The 21,748-nt window shown below is 45.8% G+C and overlaps 1 protein-coding gene across 6 annotated transcripts in view; it reads right to left on the reverse strand.

Moving 5' to 3' along the window:
- SPECC1 (sperm antigen with calponin homology and coiled-coil domains 1) overlaps window positions 1–21,748 on the reverse strand; it is a gene marked incomplete at both ends in the record, with an annotated part of 176,713 nt that overhangs the window by 140,545 nt on the left and 14,420 nt on the right. For 5 of the 6 annotated variants that reach the window (XM_082861467.1, XM_082861466.1, XM_082861465.1 and 2 more), the window contains one exon: window positions 16,408–16,543. In XM_082861467.1, coding sequence (XP_082717593.1) covers window positions 16,408–16,543 — 136 coding nt within the window. Of the gene's footprint in view, window positions 1–16,344; window positions 16,544–21,748 lie in introns of all 6 variants that reach the window. The other variant, XM_082861469.1, reaches the window with a different exon arrangement.

Here is a 21,748-nt window from a genome sequence, read left to right on the forward strand (position 1 = left end):
AGATGCAGGTTTGGAGTCATCAGGTACCTGGTGGTCCGAGGGGCTGGAGCAGTGTCTCCCACATGGAAGGAGACAAGAGGAGGAGGTCTCTGAGCTTCACAGCAACCCCTTGAGGGCTGGGAAGGACGTTAGTGAGGATCTGCTCCCATCGCCCTCCAACATCTCCAGCAAGGAGTTCAGCGCAGAATGAAACCTCCCCACCGATAACCGGGAGCTCTTGGTTTCCTGGGGCAGCACGCTTCCCTGCACTTCTGTGGCTGCTAGAACATTCTTCCATATATTCAGTCAAAACCTGGCCCTAATTTTACTGCTTGGAACCAAAAAGGAGAACTCTAACTTTGACTGAAAAAGGAATTGTTGACAAAGTGCAAGGAAGAAAAAAGCACGTCATCTTAGGAAAGCAGAGCTGGAAGAGCCTGGTCAGGACGCCCCAGAGTCCAAAGCAGGTGGATTTTACTTAATTGTCACCATTCCTAACTCGGAGATCCTGTTATGGAGGATGGTTTGAGAGGAAAAGCAGGTTTTATAGAGATATCTACATTTTAGGCTCTGTTCTTGGTCCCTGACAAAGGCCATTGCCTTTTGTGGTCCCCAATCGCTGAGATGGGTGGGGTTAACTTCGTCTTACAGGTAACGAAACAAGTGATGCTTCTCCAAACGGGAGAGTCTCATCCCACAGTGAGTAACGATGGGAGAAAGGGGTGATCCCTAAGCAATCAGGGTGACGGTGACCCGGGCAAAGTCGAGGACTTGCGTAAAACTGAAAGACAGGACGCAGAGCCTTGCCTGACTATGAAGTTGGCAGAAACCTGTAAGAAAATGGTCTGGAAAGCTAATCCTGGAAGGGAGCTGATGTTTGCTGAAAACAATTAAGGGCAAAAGTTCTGCCCCTCCTCCTGTCTTCCCGCACACACGTGCCCCCCAAAATGGTTTTGCCCTGTGGAGGGCAGACCAAACCTTAGTGAGAGAAAACTCAAGCCCAAGAAAACCACCTAAGGAGCATAAATTTCCTGGCCCAGGGAAATGACGACCCCAGAAGCGGAGATAACTTTGAACAAGGTCATGAACGGCTCTCATAAGCACAGAGATGAGGGGCAGGCTGGAGAGGAGTGAAGCACACCGCACACGTGGGAGGGTGCAGACTGGGTTCCGGGGCTCACCGCGCGGAACGTGTGACCGTTCCCGCCACCGTCCGTGCACAGAGAGGGAAGAGGACGCACACCTGCTTCTGCACACACTGGGAATCTCTAGAAGGATAGCGGAGGGCCGGACAGTGCTGAAGGAGGCAGACAGGGGGGTGGCAGCAAAGCTTCTCACTGTACCCTTTACATTGTGAGCCATATGATTCTATGACCGATTCAAAAAATGAATATGATTTAAAAATTTTACCTGACCAAAGACTAGAGTTTGATAGAACAGATTTTTAAAGGAATGGTTTGCAAGGGCCCAAAAGGAGCCCCAGGGGTGGCCGGGAGCCAGGATGGGTTAACTCGGAAAACGCACTGAGAACGAGGCAAACGGCAGAAGGACCCTTCCTACCTGATTTCATTTGAAAGCCCACAGGCGCGGCTACTCCAAGAGTGGGACTGGCAGCGTTGCTGGGGGATCCTTTTGCTTCAGGCCACACAGCTGGGGCATGGCGGGAAGGGAAGAACAAAGCCGCGTCTGTGCCCGCCTCTGCCACTTTTCTTCCAGCCTTCCTGCTGCTCCACTGCTGTCTGCAAGCCTTCCTTTCGGACCCTCCGCCATCAACCCCACACACAGTTCCTGACTTGAATACTCTGCACTTAGATTATCAAATATATGTTGATTTCATTTATTATCAATCTCTTGCGTTCGGGTTCCGAAACGAATTCCTGCAGCATAAAGCCACCTCGGCTGGGCTGTCTTTTGGAATTGATCAAATGAGGATAAATATCCCCTCCAAGAGCATTTAGGAAAACCTGAGCAAGGTTCAGTTGAGGGAGGGGGACGGCACGTATCCGCAGGACACACTTCTACTCTATCTGTACTGTAATTTGCTTAGGAAAAACGCTTTCCTCAGTATTCACCTAATTTTTGATGCGGAAATCAATATGCTAAGAAATAAAATTCGACGGCAAGCTTAATCATCCAGACAAACTTTCAGGAAGAGAGAACAGAGCACTGAGAATCTACTGTGCGTCGGCAGCCAGGAAAGGCAGCACGAGGGAGCAGGTCTGGTCATGTTTTCCAGAGGGTGATGTGAACGTTTCAGAAGGTCATGGCCAAGTTCAGGGCCTGGAACTTGAATGTTCCATGAATTCAGTGGAAAGACCTCCGGCTTACCTTCCATCCAACGTGACGGTTACCCAGAACCAGAAAAGCAGAACTTTCTTCTGGAACATAAAACTCATTCCACAGTGGGACTCACCGTTTCCTTCCCTTTTCTCCGCTTCCATAAAGAAGGCTGGGGCACGGGCGCCAGGCCACGTGGTTCTGACCAGGAACCAGCTCACGCTCACTCAAGGAGCAACACCCACGATCATCCTCCTAGAAGAACGAATCATTCCATCCCTCCGTCCAGAAGCTGACCCTATTAAAGGCCATTAGTCACCATGCTCTCCCGGGAAGGGCAGTTGCAGTGGCAAATGTCCTCGACCTCCACCCACTGTACTGCAGTCATACTGCCCCTGCCACGCTTACGCACAGGCATCTTCGACATTTCAGCTAGCAGACCCCAGCTGTCAACACAAACACGTATCATCAGTAGTATCACATCTCCATCCCTGAAGTTTACTGCTGTAATGTCACTCTGGCACATAACCCAATATTCTCACCTGGTTTAAATTCACCGAAATCTAACAGTAATGCTGTGTTTCTGACTAAATACCGCAGAGAGGGAGAGTCAATGTATGAATTGTTTAAAAGAATAATAAAGGAGAGAACTGTTACCTAGGGGTGCTAGTGAGGTGTTCAGACATATAAGTTTTGCTTTATAAGATGCCTTTGCCGACTTTAGAAAATCGATCCCTTGTTCCCTTCAGATACCTAAAGGAGACTTGATTTTTGTACATTTCAGTCCCAGGACGGTTGTGTGTTTCATCAGTAGCTGGCTTCTTCTCATCTTATCATGAATCAGGTTTCCCTCTCCCCTCTGGCTTCTAGAAACTCCTCACCAAACTAGCAATCATGCACTTTCCTTCTAGCTTTTGCTTTGTCTATTTCCGCCCCCCCACATATTTATCTTTTTATTTTCTTGCATTTATCTCTATAAGACTTCTTAAATTCTTTCATACAACAAAGGGTATAAATCAAAACATTAAAAATTCCACTCTCCCTTTTCTTAACGAGTGGTTCACAAAACGCTCTCCCAACCATCCACATTTTTAAAAAGTAAATCTAAAAATTAAAAAAAAACTAAAAAAATAATAATAATTTTTAAAAAAAGTAAATCTAGCTGGTGAATACATTGGCGGTCAGCTGGTCCACTTTCCACCTTCCGTTCATGATAAACGTTGGAATAGAGGGGAATTCCTCAGAAAAAAAAATCTTACAAAAATTAGGATAGAAGGGAAATTCCTCAGCTTGATAAAAAGCATGTACAAAAAACCAAAAGCTAACATTATACTTAATGGTAGAAGATTGAATGCCTTCCCCCTAGGGTTATGAACAAGGCAAGTATGTCCACTCTCAGCACTTTTATTCAACACAGTGTTGGAATTTCTAGACAGTGTAACAAGGCAAGAAAGGGAAATAAACGGTATACAGGTCAGAAATGAAGAATTAAAACTGCTCCTACTTGTAGATGACATGATTGTCTACATAGAAAATCCCAAGGAATCTAAAGGAAAAAGAATCTCCGACAACTAGTAAGTGAGTTCAGCAAGTTCACAAGATACAAGATAAACGTAAAAAATAAACTGTATTTCAATATTCTAGCAATGAACACCAAAATTAGAAATACAGTAACATAACACTTAAAATTGCTAAAAAAAAGCAATAGGTATAAATCTAGCAAAATAGGTACAGGATTTGTACGCTAAAAGCTATAAAATGCTGATGAAGGAAATCAGAGGAGATCTAAATAAATGTTTGTGTATTGGAAGACTCAACACAGTAAAGATGTCTATTCCCAGAAGACTTTCTGTGTGTACACAGATGAGATAATTCTAAATTTATATAGAAAGTCAAAGGAATGAGACTAGATAAAACAACTTTGGAAAAGAAGAATAAGGTTGGGTTTTCCCTGGTGGTGCAGTGGTTAAGAATCCACCTGCCAATGCAGGGGACACGGGTTCGAGCCCTGGTCCGGGAAGATCCCACATGCTGCGGAGCAACTAAACCCGTGCGCCACAACTACTGAGCCTGCACTCTAGAGCCCACGAGCCATAACTACTGAGCCCGCGTGCTACAACTACTGAAGCCCGCGGGCCTAGAGCCTGTGCTCCGCAACAAGAGAAACCACTGCAATGAGAAGCCCGCACACTGCAACTAAGAGTAGCCCCGTTTGCCGCAACTAGAGAAAGCCCGCGCACAGCAACGAAGACCCAACGCAGCCAAATATAAATAATAAATTAAATAAATAAAATTTTTTTTAAAGTTGCAAAAGAAAAATAAGATGTGCTTCAACATCATTAGCCATCAGGGAAATGCAAATTAAAACTAGAGTGAAATATCACCACCACCTATTAGCATGGCTGTGGAGAAACTGGATCACTCACACATTGCTGGCGTGACTGTAAAATGGCGCAGCCACTCTGGAAACACATTTTGGCAATTTCTTAAAAAACTAAACATGCAACTACCATACAATCCAACAATCGCACTCCTGGGCATTTGTCCCAGAGAAATGCTTCCACAAAATGTCCACGTAAAAACCTGTACTGCTTTATTCATGATAATGTTTGTGACAGCTTTATTCATGAGAGCAAAACACTAGACACAACCCAGACTTGTGGGTAAATAAACTGTGGTACATCCACACCATGAAATACTATGAAGAAATTAAAAAGGAATAAACTTTTGATATATACAACAACCTGGACCACAACCTAACAGATCACCCAAAATCCCTGATCCTTCATAGGCTACTTAATTACACTGATCAGAACCTTGCCAATAAACAGTGGGCCCTTATTTGCCTCCTTGCCCCAGGCCCTACAAACGTCAGGGGTGTGCCTGCTTCTTGCAGCCCTCTCCCCTTTCTTAGGATACCCAGCATTCGGGAAGTGAAAAAAAGAACTGTTTATAATGATCTGAGTCCAGAATCTAACACTATTTTACATAGAAACACAAGGAGAGGTTTTTTTTGTTTGTTTTTTGGGTTTTTTTGTGGTACGCGGGCCTCTCACTGTTGTGGCCTCTCCAGTTGCGGAGCACAGGCTCCGGATGCGCAGGCTCAGCGGCCATGGCTCACGGGCCCAGCCGCTCCGCGGCATGTGGGATCTTCCCGGACCGGGGCACGAACCCACGTCCCCTGCATCGGCAGGCGGACTCTCAGCCACTGTGCCACCAGGGAAGCCCACAAGGAGAGTTTTTACACTTTATTAGACACTGAATTTTCTAGAAATGCAGCTAACATGTAAATCAAGGGAAACCAGCACTTTGCATTATTCAAAGTTTACCCTGAGTCTCAGCGTGAGAGAAAGTCACCGCGTGGACACCACCCCTGGGACGTGACACAACAGATTTCCCTCTGTGAAGATGGACGATTCTAGAAAATCACTAGAGCTATATGGAAAGGCTCAGCAGTTCATAAAAGGGGAATCATCTGAGGAATCCAGATAAATATGTACCTATGAAACAAAGTTATTGGAAGAAATAGGAAATGTTTTTAAAAATCTCTAATCTGCCTCCTCATTGAAATTCAAGGAGCTTTTATAGCTATGAAGATAGAGCAAGAAGTCATAAAGAAGAAGCAGTTTGCAATCAGAGAAATTATACTAAAGATTAAAGACACAATAGTTGAATTCAAGGAAAGAAACAAAGCAAAGCATATTAGATGATAAGCTTTTAAAAATCAGAGGATGCATGAAAGCAATCAAAAGGATTAAGGAAATCCGTGATGTGGAAGACATACCCAGGAGACCAAGTATACACATATTTGGATTTCCTGAAGGAGACTCCAGGGTAAAAAAGAAAATCAGTAATTAAAGTAATAACAGAATGCCTTGAGGGCATTTAATAAATCTACCACCCAATCCTAGTAACTCTGAGCAAAAGAGGAAAGGAAGAACTGAACCTGCAAAACAATATCTCAAGCCAACTTTCTGTACCTGATTTAATGGGGAAACATCAAAAGCAATCACAGTGGGCTTCCCTGGTGGTGCAGTAGTTAAGAATCCTCCTGCCAATGCAGGGGACACGGGTTCGAGCCGTGGTCCGGGAAGATGCCGCAGAGCAGCTAAGCCCGTGCGCCGCAACTACTGAGCCTGCGCTCCAGAGCCTGCGAGCCACAACTACTGAGCCCATGTGCCACAACTACTGAAGCCCGCGTGCCTAGAGCCCGTGTTCCACAGCAAGAGAAGCCACCGCAATGAGAAGCCCATGCACCGCAATGGAGAGTGGCCCCCGCTCACTGCAACTACAGAAAGCCCACGCGCAGCTACGAAGACCCAACACAGCCAAAAACAAAATAAATAAATTTATAAAAATTTAAAAAAAGCAATCACAGTAAAATGAGAACAAGGACATCACTAGCATTGAACACAACTCGGGTCTCACGATACAGCAGGAATCAGAGAGAAAAGACACAGCTACGGGATGGAAGAGACAAAAGGCATTGTTATCGCAGCTGACAGAATCCTCCACTTGGAAAACACATAAGAATCAACTGAAAACCATCAGTACCAGTAAGGGAAGGAGTCAGTTATGAATTAAATAGTTTAAAAATATCTAATTAAAAAAATACAAATGCTCACTTCAGCAGCACATTCTAAACTTGGAAGGATACAGAGAAGATTAGCGTGGAGGATGACATGTAAGTTCATGAAGTTTTCCATGTTAAAAAAGAAGAAAAAGAAAGAAAATACAATGACTAAGGAATCCCATCCACCAAAGCAGGATAAGTATAAACCTAGGCATAAACTCAACAAACAGAAGGAGCCGCAGGAAGAGCCGCTGGGCAGGAGGAGGGGGAGGGGGAGGGGGAGAAGAACGGGGAGGGGAGGGGGGAGGGGGGAGGACGGGGTCAATAATCAGACATCAGGGAAAAGCGAAAATGAAAACTCAGAGAACTGGAGAGGCAGCATATTTCTGGACGGAAAGACTTGGCAGAAACGTCAGTGTTCCTGGGGGCAGGAGCAGGGAGAGCGCCCCCCTCTGAACCACGGGTTCCCGGGGAGGACCCCGGAAAGCCGCCGAGCCCTGATGACCCCTGGGAAATACAGGGCCATGAAACCACCAGGTACCACCTAAGAACCCAGGACTTGATAATACCAGCACCAAGTTCGAAACCTCCGCATACCGGGGTCACCCCAGACACCGCCTGAAGTTAAAGCTCGTTCCTGGTCTTTCTGGTCTGTCCGATGGCGGAGGGATACAGAAAATGTAATATTTACATATGATGGACTATTATTCAGCCTTGAAAAGTCTCTCTCCTAGGGTCTGGCCATAGCCTCTCATCTGGTCTTCCCTGTCCATTCGTCCAGTCTGCACAGGCAGCCAAAGTGCTCCTTCCAAAATGAGGTCGGGTCATTCACCCCTCTTTCTCTCAGTCCCCGGACCCCCCGCCCTCTGTCCTCCTCCCCCACACGGCCGCAACCACATCTGTTCACGGAGCTCCATGTCCTGCTCCTTGATGTCTCTCTGTTGCCTAGGACAGCGCCGAGCACACAGTAGGCGCTCGAAAATATTTGTTGACCTAATGAAAGCCAGGAGGACTGCTGGTCAGAGCGGGGACTCCCAGCACAGGGGTCAGTGTTTGGACGAGACTGCCATCTAGTGGCAGGACCGCCTTGCAGCTTTGGGGGGCGCTCAGCATCTCGTGGGGGCTGAGATGCGCGGTTATGGGGTACCAGGGAGGACAGCTGCCTACCACGAGGGGCCACCCCATTCTCTAAGCTCCACGCTCATCGGGTAAAACTAGGTCTGCACCACGGGCACCGGAGGGAGAAAAGGAAGAAGCAGGTGTGTCCGGCTGTACCGCAGAGATATTATAATACTGATTCAGAATCAGTTAGGAGGAGCCCGTGTTCGGTGTGGAAATAGGGCGGGCGTGGGCGAGACAAAACCACGCTCGTTTGACCTCTCTGAAGCCCCTTGATCTGGATGAAACACCGCCTTCTCCTGGAGGCTGCTGGGAGGACGAATGAGGCCAGCACCTCGGGGGCACCAGCTGGGGCTGGACCCCGAGCGCCCGTCCACACCCCTGCGGCTGCTGCAGTTACTGCAGACGGCGGCAGGGCCCCGGGGATGCTGGGGCATGGACACCAGAACCCGGAGACAGTCCAGCTCCTTCACGCAGTTCCCCCAGCACCTGGGTTAGACTGTGCGTTAGCAACAGATGCAAGCGTGAGCAATCATACAATCATTATTATCTAAGGAGTGAGCATTTTCTCCTGTTCTACGTTTGAGGGCTCCTCCTTGAGGACAGATCAATTCCCAGGAAAGGGTGCAATACAGGCTGATCACAGGTTTAACCACTGTGAGTTTCAAACCACAACACTGTATCATAATTTCACAATGAGATCCCTTCCAAATTTAATATATTTGAAAGAAAACACAGATTATACCATACCATGCATTACCAAAAAAAGTGTCCTAAAGCCAAAAGTTCAAAAACTAAGTAAGACTTGAGGGCCATAAAAAGATTTCTGTCCCCTAAGTTCTATAAATAATTTATAATTACATCTTTCCTTTAAGAGGAAATCAACTACATACTGCTAGCATTTTCCTTATTTTCTTTAGTTTTATATTATTCTTCACAGCTGAATCTATAGAGAATGGTTGTGAGTCCAGTGAGGTGCCGTTTCTAACACACTAAATCACCTCCCTCTTTGACTCAACAGGACTGAGATTTAAAAACCCACACTTATTACTAGTGCCAACACTCTCGTTCCCCTGGTTTTCGTGCTCATAAAATAAAGACAAAGTGTGATCCGATATTCACACGACCAACTAACACGACTGCATAATTGCAGGGGTGCTGGCACCTGCAACAGAGACACACCGGCTGATGGGCAGCATGGCCATGCCGGCCACTGCTTCTAACAGTGGGCTCATCAGCTGATGCACGGGTCCAAATTCAACAGGAACGAGGCAGTTTGGCGATACATGACAATGTACAAAAGTGTCAGCTGTCCAAAAGCTGATATGAAAATGTTAAGGACAACCTGCACTTCAAAACACAAGGTCCAGAGACAAATGCAATTTTCTAATTCAACTCGATGAGGTCAAAGGATATAATTTCATTACAATCAAGTAGATGGCAAACTGGATTTGAATGATAACTACAGGAATAGAAGTGCATCTTACATTTCAATAGCCCATTACAGTTTACAAAGCATTCACAGACCTTTGCTGTGACATCATTGTGCCCTAGATCTGTAGGTATTTCCTCAAGGGAACAAGTAAGGAAACTAAAGCCCATGGGGTGTGGGAACCAGTAAAACCAAGGTCTTTCTCTAGAATCCTGAACAAAGGGCGTACGTGCTGGGATCAAGCAGTTAAATAATTTACCAATGAGTAGTTAAGACACACTAAAAAGCAAGTGGAAGAGGAAGGATTTGGCTAAGGCAAAAAAAAAAAAAATTAGGTTATGATTTGTATTTACTCTGTTTTTATTTTTTTAAAGCAATGTCTGCATGTGTTTTTAAAATTTTTAAACAGTATAGAAAGCTCTAACATGAAAAGTCTCCTTCCTCCACCACTTCTTTTTTGTGTGTGTCTTTTTTTTTTCTTTAATTTATTTTTGGCTGCGTTGGGTCTTCGTTGCTGCACGCGGGCTTTCTCTGGTTGTGGCATGCGGGGACTACTCTTCGACGCGGTGCGCGGGATTCTCATTGCGGTGACTTCTCTTGTTGCGGAGCACAGGCTCTAGGAGCGCGGGCTTCAGTAGTTGTGGCTCGCAGGCTCTAGAGCGCAGGCTCAGTAGTTGTGGCGTGTGGGCTTAGCTGCTCCACGGCATGTGGGGTCCTCCCGGACCAGGGCTCAAACCTGTGTCCCCTGCACTGGCAGGCGGATTCTTAACCACTGCGCCACCAGGGAAGTCCCTCCCCCACCACTTTCAATTCTGGTAACTCTCCTCAAAGATAGCGTCCCTACATCCTCCCAGAAAAAAAGTTATGATTTCAAAAATTATATTAACATCTATTTAAAAATCAAAACAAATGAGGTCAGACTAGATGCACCATGTTATTTTCCCCACTTAGTAATGATCTTTCCCCGTCCGTACAGACGAATCTGTGTCAGTTTCCGTGGCTGCATACTGTTCTGCTGTACCAAAATCTCATTCTGCAATCAGCGCTGGGCTGATACACACTTAGGTATTTCCAGTATTTTACTGTTACAATAATGTCACAACCGAATATCTTGTCCATATATATAGGCATCCTTTTTCAAGTATATCAGTAACGCTAAATGGTAAGCGGTAGAAATTCTTGGTGAAAGATTATATGTATTTCAAATGTAGATAGATTTTACCAGATTGTCCTTGTCATCAGCTATATGTGGTGTGGTTCCTTTCACACTTAATAACATCAGAAATTATCAATCGTTTTAATGTTTTGTTTTGTTTTTTTAACTTATTTTGGCCGTGCCGCACAGCATGTGGGATCTTAGTTCCCCGACCAGGGATCAAACCCGTGCCCCCTGCAGTGGAAGCGTGGAGTCCTAACCACTGGACCACCAGGGAATTCCCTCAATCATTTTAATTTTTACTAATCTGTTAGGGGAAATTGTATGTGATAATTATTGCTCTGATTTACATTCCTTTACCTCTAAGTAAGACTTGGCATCTTTCTAGTGGCTATCTGTATTTCCATTTTATGTGAACTACTCTTTTCTTTTTTACTATTTTTCTTTTTCTTATTGATTTATACAAACTCTTTGTAAATAAGCCCCCTTTGTTACATGTTTTGCAAATAATTTCCTCTTTTTACGAAGGAGTGTTTAATACTTATGTGATTTTTCACCATTTCCTCTATGGCTTCTGTGTTTGTTCCTACTTAGAAAGGCCCTTCCAGGGCCGAGACTACAAGTTGATTCTCTCATGTTTTCTCTTTGTACTTGCATGGTTTCACTTTTTAAAATTTAATCTCTAATTCACTTGGAATTTATTTTGATGAGAGGAGTGAGATAGGGATCCAGGTTTTTTTTTTTTCCTAAAAATCCAATCAGTTATTATTTTTGAGTGAATTATCCGTCTTGATATAAAATGCCGCCTTTATCCTACATGAAATCCTCCAGTGTATTCTGGACTGTCTCCACTGTTCCACTGAAGAGGTTAGTCCCTCGATCACTAATTTTTCAGAAATTTCCTGGTTATTCTAGAGTATTGATTCTCCTAGATCAGGGTTTATCAACAGCGGCACTATTGACGTTTTGGGCAGGAAGTCCTGTGCTTTGTAGGATATTTAGCGGCATCTCTGACCTCTGCCCACTAGATGTCAGTATCACCCCCCTAGTGACGACAACCAAAAAATGTCTGCAGACTGCCGCTTGTTCCGTGGGTTGGGGTGCAGGGCAAAATCGCCCGCAGTTGAGAACCCCTGTTTTAGATAAACCCAGTATCATTTTATCAGTGCTTCTACTCTCAAATTCCCACTGATATTTTAATTGTGATGAAAACGAATTCACAGAATAATTTAGATATTTTTGTTGTATACCGGCTAAATTTAATCTTTTTTTTTTTTGGCTGTGTTGGGTCTTTGTTGCTGCCTGCGGGCTTTCTCTAGTTGCAGCGAGCTGAGCTGGGGCTTCTCTTGTTGCGGAGCACGGGTTATACGCACGTGGGCTTCAGTAGTTGCGGCTTGTAGGCTCTAGAGCGCAGGCTTGGTAGTTGTGGCGCACGGGCCCAGCCGCTCCACGGTATGTGGGATCTTCCCGGACCAGGGCTCGAACCCATGTCCCCTGCATTGGCAGGCAGATTCTTAACCACTGCGCCACCAGGGAAGTCCCTAAATTTAATCTATATTATATTTAGTCTTCTTATCCAAGAATCATGTGTATTTATATCTTCTTTTATGTCCTTTAAAAGGGTTTTAAGAGTTTTTAAAATAGAGGCTCTGGTAATATTAAGTTTATTACTAGGTATTTTACCTCTTTTGTTCCTTCATAAATGGGATCATTTCTTATTATCTTTTCTAACTAGTCACTGATAAGAAAACTATTGATATTTTATATTCTATAACCAGCCACACACTGAACTCTTATATCTAATAGATTTTTAGGACATGCTAAGTTTTTTCTTATGATACAACTTTCAGGAAATTCTAAGCATTTTTCTAAACATACAGCGGTATTATCTGCATAAAATCATCATCTTGTATCCTCATTTCCAACATGAATACACTCCTATAGCTCTCCTGTCTCAATGCCTAGGTTAATACTTGCAGAAAAATTTGGTGGTAGGCAACCTTGACTTCTAGGATTTCACCATTGGGCATAGTGCTGGCTTTGGCTTGAGATACATATATTTCTTTTTTTAATATAAATTTATTTATTGATTTTTTTGGCTGCATTGGGTCTTTGTTGCCATGCACGGGCTTTCTCTAGTTGCAGTGAATGACGGCTACTCTTCGTTGCAGTGCACATGCTTCTCACTGCGGTGGCTTCTCTTGTTGAAGAGCATGGGCTCTAGGCACACGGGCTTCAGTAGTTGTGGCACATGGGCTCAGTAGTTGTGGCTCACGGGCTCTAGAGCTCAGGCTCAGTAGTTGTGGTGCACGGGCTTAGTTGCTCCACGGCACGTGGGATCTTCCTGGACCAGGGCTCGAACCCATGTCCCCTGAATTGGCAGGCGGATTCTTAACCACTGTGCCACCAGGGAAGTCCCAAGATACATATATTTCATATCACTAAAGGAGTACCCATACACTTGTAGTCTACCAAGAGCTTGTTTTTAAATCAGGAAGAGTGTTAATTTTGTCAAAGACATCTTCCATCTCTATGGGGATGACCATATGGTTTTTCTTTTGTAGTCTATTAATATTGTATGATGGATTATATTCCCCAATCTCCTATTAAGCATTCCTGGATGGCGTAAATCCACTTGGTTGTGATGTGCACTACTGTTCTTTTAATTTCTTGTTGAATCACACTTGCTAATATTTTCATCTCCCATTTTTGCATCAATATTTGAGAGTGAGGTCAGTCTGTTAGTTTTTAGTGGTGCTTTGTTAACCCTTATTTATTTATTTGTTTGTTTATTTATTTTTGGCTGTGTTGGGTCTTCGTTGCTATGCGGGCTTTCTCTAGTTGCATCGAGTGGGGGCTACTCTTGGTTGCGGTGCGTGGGCCTCCCATTGTGGTGGCTCCTCTTGTTGCAGAGCACAGGCTCTAGGCGTGCAGGCTTCAGTAGTTGTGGCATGCGGGCTCAGTAGTTGTGTCACGCAGCCTCTAGAACACAGGCTCAGTAGTTGTGGCGCACGGGTTTAGTTGCCCCGCGGCATGTGGGATCTTCCCGGACCAGGGCTGAAACCCATGTCCCCTGCATTGGCAGGTGGATTCTTAACCACTGTGCCACCAGGGAAGTCCCTTTGTTAACTTTTAGAATCAGTCTTAGGCTGCCTTGATAAAAATAAGTTGTACTTTCATATGTTGTACTTTACAAACCAAATGCGGGGACTTCCCTGGTGGTCCAGTGGTTAAGAATCCTCCTTCCAATGCAGGGGACACAGGTTCAATCCCTGGTAGTGGAACTAACACCCACATGCTGCGGGGCAACTAAGCCCATGCGCCACAACTAGAGAGCCCAAGTGCCGCAAACTGCAGAGCCCATGCACCACAACCAGAGAGAGAAAAACCTGCACGCCACAACTAGAGAGAAGCTCACGCGCCACAATAAAGAGCCCGCACACTGCAACGAAAGATCCCGCATGCCTCAGGGAAGATCCCACGTGCTGCAACTGAGACCCAATGCAGCCAAAAAAATAATAAAAGAAAATAAATAAATTAAAAAAAATAATGAAGTGTCAAGTTAAAAAAAAAAAAAAGTAAAACCATTATGTAGAAACACAAGGCCATTCCCCTGCATCCTAGAAAAGAAAAGCCACATATATTCTTCACAGATTCAACTTTTTGAAAACTAAATAAATTAAAATACACCTTTGGAAAGCTAATCTGGATTGTGATATTTTATGTAACAGTGCAAAAATCACAAGTAGTCTACCATTCACCTCCTATTATAAATGAGTAATGTCATATTTCAGCTGTGTTCCCACCTTAGACAATTGAGCAGTACATTACTATTATTAATGGAGCTGCATTGTGAGTTAGACCACGGAAAGCTTAGCTTTCTTATCTATGTGCTGCAAAAGAAAATGAAATACATTCTCTGACGTTTTAAGTTTCCTATACTCTGGACTCAAATATAATGGTTTAAAAAAAACCTTTTCGGAAGAATGAAATTAGAACACTCCCTCACACCATACACAAAAATAAACTCAAAATGGATTAGAGACCTAAATGTAAGACCAGACACTATACAATTCTTAGAGGAAAACATAAGAAGAACACTCTTTGACATAAATCACAGCAAGATCTTTTTTGATCCAGCTCCTAGAGTAATGGAAATAAAAACAAAAATAAACAAATGGGACGTAACGACACTTAAAAGCTTTTGCAAAGCAAAGGAAACTACAAACAAGACAAAAAGACAACCCTCAGAATGGGAGAAAATATTTGCAAACGAATCAACAAAGGATTAATCTCCAAAATGTATAAACAGCTCATGCAGCTCAATATTATCCAAAAATGGGCAGAAGACCTAAATAGACATTTCTCCAAAGAAGACATACAGATGGCCAAGAGGCACATGAAAAGCAGCTCAACACCGCTAATTATTAGAGAAATGCAAATCAAAACTACAACGAGGTATCACCTCACACCGGTCAGAATGGGCATCATCGGAAAATCTACAAACAACAAATGCTGGAGAGGGTGTGGAGAAGAGGGAACCCTCCTACACTGTTGGTGGGAATGTAAATTGATACAACCACCATGGAGAACAGTATGGAGGTGCCTTAAAAAACTAAAAATAGAACTACCATATGACCCAGCAATCCCACTACTGGGCATATACCCAGAGAAAACCATAATTCAAAAAGACACACGCACCCTAATGTTCATTGCAGCACTATTTACGATAGCCAGGTCATTTACGATAGCCAGATGAATGGATAAAGAAGATGTGGTACATATATACAATGGAATATTACTCAGCCATAAAAAGGAATGAAATTGGGTCATTTGTTGAGACGTGGATAGATCTAGAGACTGTCATACAGAGTGAAGTAAGTCAGAAAGAGAAAAACAAATATCGTATATTAACACACATATGTGGTACCTAGAAAAATGGTACAGATGAACCGGTTTGCAAGGCAGAAATAGAGACACAGATGTAGAGAACAAACGTATGGGCACCAAGGGGGGAAAGTGGAGGGGGGGTGGTGGTGGTGGGATGAATTGGGAGATTGGGATTGACATATATACGCTAATATGTATAAAATAGATAACTAATAAGAAACTGCTGTATAAAATAATAAAATTCTAAAAAATAAAGATATGCAAAGATATAAAATGCCAGTTTTCTCAATATTATTTTTTGTTTTTGAAAATTTTTCATAAAGATATGGTAATTATGTTAACATGTAATGGGTTTAGTTTTATTTGTTATTTTTAAATGAATTAATAAATCAATATTTTTAAAACTTAGGGAGAAAAAAAAAAAACCTTTTTGGTTTCTCAAAAAGAGCTAGTAACACTGAGAAAGCCCAGGGGTTCCCGAGGCCACTGGCATCTAAACGAGTCTGAACAGCCTTCCGAGAGGACCTTCCCGGCTTCCGTAGGGCCCAGGACGGATGCTGTGCCCCTGCCTCTGCCAGGGACTTACGCACCGACTCGCTTATCTGACACGCGGAGCAGCACGAAGACACCAAGACGGCCCGAGAGCCTGCACCACCCTGCCCGATCTCCAGGGACGCAACACGTGCTAGATGATGGGCAACCAGAGGGACCGGGGGAAGCACAGGGCTCCCCACTGCCTCTTTGCTTCCTTTCGTGGATCATCCCATCTCCTGTTGTGGGATGCTGTCGCCTGAACCAGTTCCTCACTCAGAGTAAGTGCTCCGTACGTATCTGATGGGGAAGGAGGCGTGAATGCCCGAGGTGCTTTCAAATGGACAAGAAAAGGCCCGCCTGGGTCCCTCCCACCTGTCCCCCCACAACCTGCCTGAGTCCTTCCACCCTGAGTCCCTCCCACCTGCCCCCTCCCTCGGGCCCTCCTACCTGGGGGGCCCCTCAGGCGGCTCTCCGCGAGTTCGGAGACGGCCCCGGACGTGGACGTCTTTTTCAGTCGAGCTGCCCCAGAAGCGGCGGCACCGCCTGGCTTGTTGAGCGTGTCCTCACTGCTGGCCCGCTTGAGCTGAGAGAGAGGTGGACGGAGAGAGACAAGGTGAAGAGACGCATTTTCGGGCTGGAGCGCTATAAACCAGGAAAGCACCGAGCAGGCCCACCTGCCCGGCAGCTGAGGGGCAGCGAGGGCACCTCGAGTAGCAGGAAGGCGCGGGGGGAAAAGCGCAGACAAACCCGCGATGCCCTCACAGGTCACAGTGTGATCCTCCATCACTGTTTCAGAGATCGGTATAAGGTTGCGGATGGTTACTACCCATCATTCACACGTCAAATAATGAGGTCTTTTAAAAACAGTTAAAAGGCTGGGAACTGATGAAGAAAGAACTGTATGGTACACAGAAGTCAGGATAGGGCAACGCACAAGAAATTCAAAGACAATAAAATGTAGCACAAAAACATACGTCTGGAGGAAGCAGGGGGAAGAGATACAAAGATCTGAACATCTACGCGTGCTCACCCCAAGCACTCCCATGGCCCCAAACACACGCCGCCTCCGAAGGGAGCAGAGGGACTGTTTTGGAGGCCAGAAGAAGGCTGTTAGGGACCCTCGGCTCCTTTTCTGCTTTCTTCCCTGGCATGGGAGGTGCAGAACAAATATTTGTTGAAAGGTATTGAAGTGTAAGGGGGGGACCCCGTCCCGAAATGAGCTCACACTCTGGCCCAGGTAAATTACGCTCAAGGTGAAAGAGAAAACCCACGAATAAGTTCTCTCAACCAGTGTGAGTCTCTGCTAAAGAACACTAATCGTTCCAGAAGATGGAGGCAGGCAGATGCCACCACAAACGCACCTGACATCCTGGGAACCAGCGTGAAAACGCCCTCAAATCAACCGGGACGTGGAAGCAGCAGCCTGGCCCACCACACCGGCCAAGGGCCCTGCTCCAGCCTGCTTTGCTGGCTCTGGGGTCACATACTGAAGGTTAGGAGTCTAGATATTTGCACAATGCAAAAAAAGCATGTCCACCTTTGCAGCATTTAGATTTCAGGGTGTTGCGACATATCCCTCAGAATGGCTTGAAAGAGAAGAGAAATACCAAGTGCTGGTGAGGTTGGGAAGCAACTGGAACACTCCCCGTCTGCTGGTGGGAGTGTAAACTGGTCGCCGCTTTGGAAACCAGGGAGGATTCACTAAAGCTAAATATTTGCACCCTGTGATTCAGCAAACACCCTCAAGCTCTACACAGGCTCCTCCAAAGAATGTTCATAGCAGCTTTATTTATTACAGCCAAACCTAGAACAACCCGAATGTTCTTCAACAGAAGGGGTAAATTAAATAGTGGTACAGTATACAATGGAAACCACGCAGCAATTTAAATAGTTACCAATACAGTAATGAATGGGTGGGTCTCACATTCATTATGCTAAGTGAAAGAAACCAGACACAAAAGAGTATATTACGCCTGGTTCCATGCAAGTGAAGTTCAAGAATGGACAAAACCGGGCTTCCCTGGTGGCGCAGTGGTTGGGAGTCTGCCTGCCAATGCAAGGGACACGGGTTCGTGCCCCAGTCCGGGAAGATCCCACGTGCCGCGGAGCAGCTGGGCCCGTGAGCCATGGCCGCTGAGCCTGCGCGTCCGGAGCCTGTGCTCCGCAACGGGAGAGGCCACAGCAGTGAGAGGCCCGCGTACCACAAAAAAAAAAAGAATGGACAAAAGCAAATGATGGTGACAGAAGTCAAAACAGTGGTTCCCTCCGGGGGAGTTACGGGCTGGGAAGGAAACTTCTTGGGCGCTGGCATGTTCTACATCTTGCCTGGGTGCTGACGGCGACACAGATCTAAGCACACGTAAAAATTCAACGGGCCGCACAGCTAAGACTGAGATTAATGCACTTTATATGCTGATTTGTAAGTATGTTGTGCCTCACTAAAAAAAGAAAGAAAACTGGAGGATGGGTTAAACCAGGGGCAAAGCCCTGGTGCCACCCTGCCAACTGCTCGTGTAGGGTTTTCCCTCATTGTTATTTTTGATCGTGGTAAAATATACATAACATAAAATGTATCATTTTAACCATTTCAAGTGTACAGTTCAGTGGCCTTAAGTACATGACATGGTTGCACAACCATCACCACCATCTAGAACTTTTCCGTCTTCCCAAACTGAAACTCTCCTCCTTAAACACTAACGCCCCACAGCCTACATTTTAAAAAAGGTGGTAAAGTCTAAACATTAGCCGAGCAATCCTAGTCGAGATCTTTAACAAATGATCAATGTTTGGAACAACCAGTCAATATTGACAGGATAATCTGCGTGCGCACGCCTGCAGTTTACTGGATGTAAATGTAACCACACTGCCCAGCCAACAGCACAGGCCACCACAGCTTAACAAAAGGGATGAAATACGACAAGGGGTGACGCAGAAATACCTCAACTGCCTTCTTACACGGACTCCATGATTGCTTTCCTACCTCCCATTTCAGAGTAATAAGGGTCCCTGCACCCAAGCTCTCCAGCCTCTCAAATTATCCGCCAGGTCATCAGTGTAACATGTATTTAGTACTGAACGACAATAGCTCAGGATGTCAGCACCATTTCCTCAACAGAAAAGAACTATTGTTCACTCGGCCTAGAAGCGTGCCAGGGGCTTCCTGGGTCCCCACAGGGAAATCAATTCTGATCTTAGACTCTGAAAACACCTCAAAGGAAACACGGAAGGGAATTCTTAACGTAATTTTGCAAATGATACGCTCTTGGTTCTGCCTTCCTCTGTCTGGTTCTCCGACATTCCTAAAATCAGTAAGTCTGATGCAAAGAAGTGCGGAATTATCAAACTCTGCAGCAAAGGCCCAGAGAGCCAAGGCTGGGTCTGCAAACCAGGACAGGGCACCCACCGAATGAGAGGTCCCCACCGGCCTCCAGCCATCCCACCCTGGCCCCCATCCCCGCCTGCCCCGGGGCATGGGCTCAGGGGTATAGCTTGCCCCCAGCCCCTTCCCATAGAGCTTGGTTCTTGGTGAGTTGGCGGGCGACGCAACAGAAGGCAGGGGTGGCAGGTGGGAGGTCACCACCCCAGGCTCAGGGCTGGAGGGTCTCCAGTGGGGATTTAGCAGTGCGCAGATGCTGTAGCTGAGGGTCTGCTTTTGTTCATAAGGGCTGCAATGCAAAAGAGGACTTGGGATGTGGGAATTCAACATATGAGGTACCCAGCAATCCCATGGGAAGCAGCCCACATAGTGGTTAAGGTGTGTGCCTGTGGCTCCAAGAGAGGCTGCTGGTGACGGACCCTGCCTCCGTCTCTCCCTACCTGTGTGATGGGGGAAGGTGCTGAGGGCTCCTCGATTCTAAAAGGGAGAAAATAACACACACATCTCCAGGTTTCTGACCCTAATTAAGAACACAATAAATAGCGGCCATCATCACCACCACCACCATCATCATCATTAGCAACACCACCATCACCACCACCACCACCACCATCATCATCACCATCACCACCACCATCACCACCATCACCACCACCATCACCACCACCACCATCACCACCACCATCACCATCACCACCACCATCACCACCATCACCACAACCATCACCACCACCATCACTATCACCATCATCACCACCACCATCACCACCATCACCACCACCATCACCACCATCACCACCACCATCACCAACACTATCACCACCATCACCATCATCACCATCACCACCATCACCATCATCACCATCATCATCACCACCATCATCACCATCACCACCACCATCACCACCATCACCATCACCACCACCATCACCACCATCATCACCATCACCACCACCATCACCACATCATCACCATCACCACCATCACCATCATCATCACCATCACCATCACCACCATCATCACCATCATCACCATCACCATCACCACCACCACCATCACCACCACCACCATCACCACCATCATCACCATCATCACCATCACCACCACCATCACCACCATCACCACCACCATCACCATCACCATCACCACCACCACCATCACCACCACCACCATCACCACCACCATCATCATCACCATCATCACCATCATCACCATCACCACCACCATCACCACCATCACCATCACTATCACCATCACCACCATCACCATCATCACATCACCATCATCACCACCATCATCACCATCACCACCATCACCATCATCATCACCATCACCATCACCACCATCATCACCATCATCACCATAACCATCACCACCACCACCATCACCACCACCACCATCACCACCATCATCACCATCATCACCACCATCATCACCAACACTATCATCACCACCATCACCATCATCACCATCATCATCACCATCACCACCACCATCACCACCATCATCACCATCGTCACCATCACCACCACCACCACCACCATCATCACCATCATCATCACCATCACCACCATCATCACCAACACTATCATCACCATCATCACCATCACCACCATCATCACCATCACCACCACCATCACCACCACCATCATCACCATCATCACCATCACCACCACCATCACCATCACTATCATCACCACCACCATCACCACCACCATCACCACCATCACCATCACCACCATCACCACCATCATCACCATCACCATCACCACCATCATCACCATCAGCACCATCACCACCATCATCACCAGCACCATCACCACCAGCACCACCATCATCACCATCACCATCACCATCAGCACCATCACCATCAGCACCATCACATCATCACCATCACCATCACCACCACCAGCACCATCACCATCACCACCATCACCATCACCACCACCATCATCACCACCAGCAGCAGCAGCAGCAGCAGCATCACCAGCATCACCATAATCACCGTTACAACTGTGGGAACTCAGCCAGAAACTTCCCTCTTTGCTGTCTGAAAGCTTTCCCGGTGCTCCTTCCATGATGGTTCTCTGGGCTGGTAGCCACGGCAGCACCTTCATACTAACAAACAAAAGTCTGGAACCAGAGCATGGGGTATTGTTATGTATTAGAAATAGGTGACTGATTGGCTGCGGGGCCCTGGGCAAGTTATTACATAGGGACTCAGTTTCCTCACCTAAAAAACAGAAGAACTTGATTAAATCATCTAAGATCCTTCTCACCTCCTAAATCCTAGCTGTTATATTAGATTTTATTTACTTATTTAGGCTTAAAGAATTTGTTAATCAGGCTTATTGCATATTGTATCAATGTAAAGCTTTTGCTCAAAGCACAAGTACTATAACGATGTGACAA

The sequence above is a fragment of the Leucopleurus acutus genome (genome assembly GCF_964270905.1).
Source record: "Leucopleurus acutus genome assembly, chromosome: 19".
NCBI classification, from domain to species: domain Eukaryota; kingdom Metazoa; phylum Chordata; class Mammalia; order Artiodactyla; family Delphinidae; genus Leucopleurus; species Leucopleurus acutus.